Source organism: Myotis daubentonii, chromosome 8, assembly GCF_963259705.1.
Source record: "Myotis daubentonii chromosome 8, mMyoDau2.1, whole genome shotgun sequence".
NCBI classification, from domain to species: Eukaryota; Metazoa; Chordata; class Mammalia; order Chiroptera; family Vespertilionidae; genus Myotis; species Myotis daubentonii.
Window position 1 is genome coordinate 29,289,065 of NC_081847.1, and position 1,540 is coordinate 29,290,604.

The 1,540-nt window shown below is 44.3% G+C and overlaps 1 protein-coding gene across 1 annotated transcript; it reads left to right on the forward strand.

The window, feature by feature from the left end:
* Positions 1–1,088: 1,088 nt before the first annotated feature.
* LOC132239378 (non-histone chromosomal protein HMG-14-like) lies at positions 1,089–1,540 on the forward strand. Its single transcript, XM_059705603.1, has one exon. It carries the CDS (start codon positions 1,131–1,133, stop codon positions 1,431–1,433), a length of 303 nt encoding a protein of 100 aa, XP_059561586.1. The 5' UTR covers positions 1,089–1,130; the 3' UTR covers positions 1,434–1,540.

Below are 1,540 nucleotides of genomic sequence, written 5' to 3' on the forward strand. Positions count from 1 at the left end.
TCTATTGCATAGGTGGGTTCAGTCTATGAAAATCATCAAGAAGTTTACTTATAAACACTTTATACAAGATTATTGTAACCCAATAAAAAGTTTTCCAACTAAACTTTAAAGTTTTGAAAGTATTACTGTGTTGTTTTGTGTTAATAAGATCTATTACATGTGATCTGGCCGGTATGGCTCAGTGGTTGAGTGTGGACCCATGAACCTGGAGGTCATGGTTTGATTCCTGGTCAGGACACATACAGGGATTTTGGGCCGAATCCCCAGTGGGAGGCATGCAGGAGGCAGTTGATCAATAATTCTCTCTCATCATTGATGTTTCTATCTCTCTATCCCTCTCCCTTCCTCTCTCAAATCAATAAAAACGTAATTTAAAAAAATCCATTACATGTGCCCTTACATAGGTCAAGCAAAGAAATAGACTAATGAAGTGAATAATAGTTTCATGAAGTTAAAACATGGCAGCAGTTCTCTTCTTTGGCGTTCTTGCAAGCAGATCCATCCTCCCCAAGACCAAAGGGCCACAGGTGGTATCACAGGCCAGTCAGAACCTTGGTAGGATGATAATATGTCAGTGAGTGATGTGTAGGGCAGAATTAACTAATAATGCCAAGGGTCAGAGCCTCAATGTCGTTTCCTCTTAGTCTTTATTGAAGGTAAACAGAGATAAATGGAAAATGCCATCCTGACCCACGGAGATCAAATTAAGGCACGAGATTGCAGGGAATCAGATATCTTGTTCTGACCTGTCACAAGCACTTACTCAGATACAAACAAGAACAGGCCACACTCCTTTTTTTTTTTTTTTTTTTTTTTTTTTTACCATCAGGTGCTTCTGGCTTTTAAACTTGTTAATTCTCTGCTTTTAGAGTCTAACCGCTGGCTGAGAGCCCATAGCACTGATGAAGTTAACAAAATTATTGACACGAAAATCTCACTGCCCAGGAGAAGCTGCTGCCTCCGGGCATGGAGAGTCAAATAGCTTATACCTTTTGTCCTTTAAAAACAGTATAAAAGAGCAGCTTGGGAGGCAGGAGACCGACCGGGCAGCGGCCTGGCAGCCCAGGTTCGCCCAGACACTAGGCGCCCAGGCCCTCAGGCACCCAGCACACGCCCAGCCCGCCTCCACGATGCCCAACAGGAAGGTCAGCCCTGCGGAACGGGCGGCCAAGGAGGAGCCCCTGAGGAGGTCGGCCAGGTTGTCAGCCAAACCTGCTTCTGCAAAAGTGGAAATGAAGCCCAAAAAGGCGGCAGGAAAGGATAAATCTGCAGACAAAAAAGTGCAAACCAAAGGGGAGAGGGGCGAAAAGGGAAAGCAGGCCCAAGTGGCTGACCAGGAACCTAAAGATTTACCTGCGGAAAACGGAGCAACTAAACACGAGGAGAGTCCAACCTCAGATGAAGCAGGAGAGAAAGAAGCCAAGCCTGATTAATATCATATATCATGTCTGATCAGTGGTCCCTGTCTCCCTTCTTATACAATCCAGAGGAATATTTTTATCAACTATTTTGTAAATGCAAGTTTTTCAGTAGCTCTAGA

Coding starts and splice junctions, on each gene's coding strand:
- LOC132239378 (XM_059705603.1), top strand. CDS start 1,131: ATGCCCAACAGGAAGGTCAGCCCTGCGGAACGGGCGGCCAAGGAGGAG.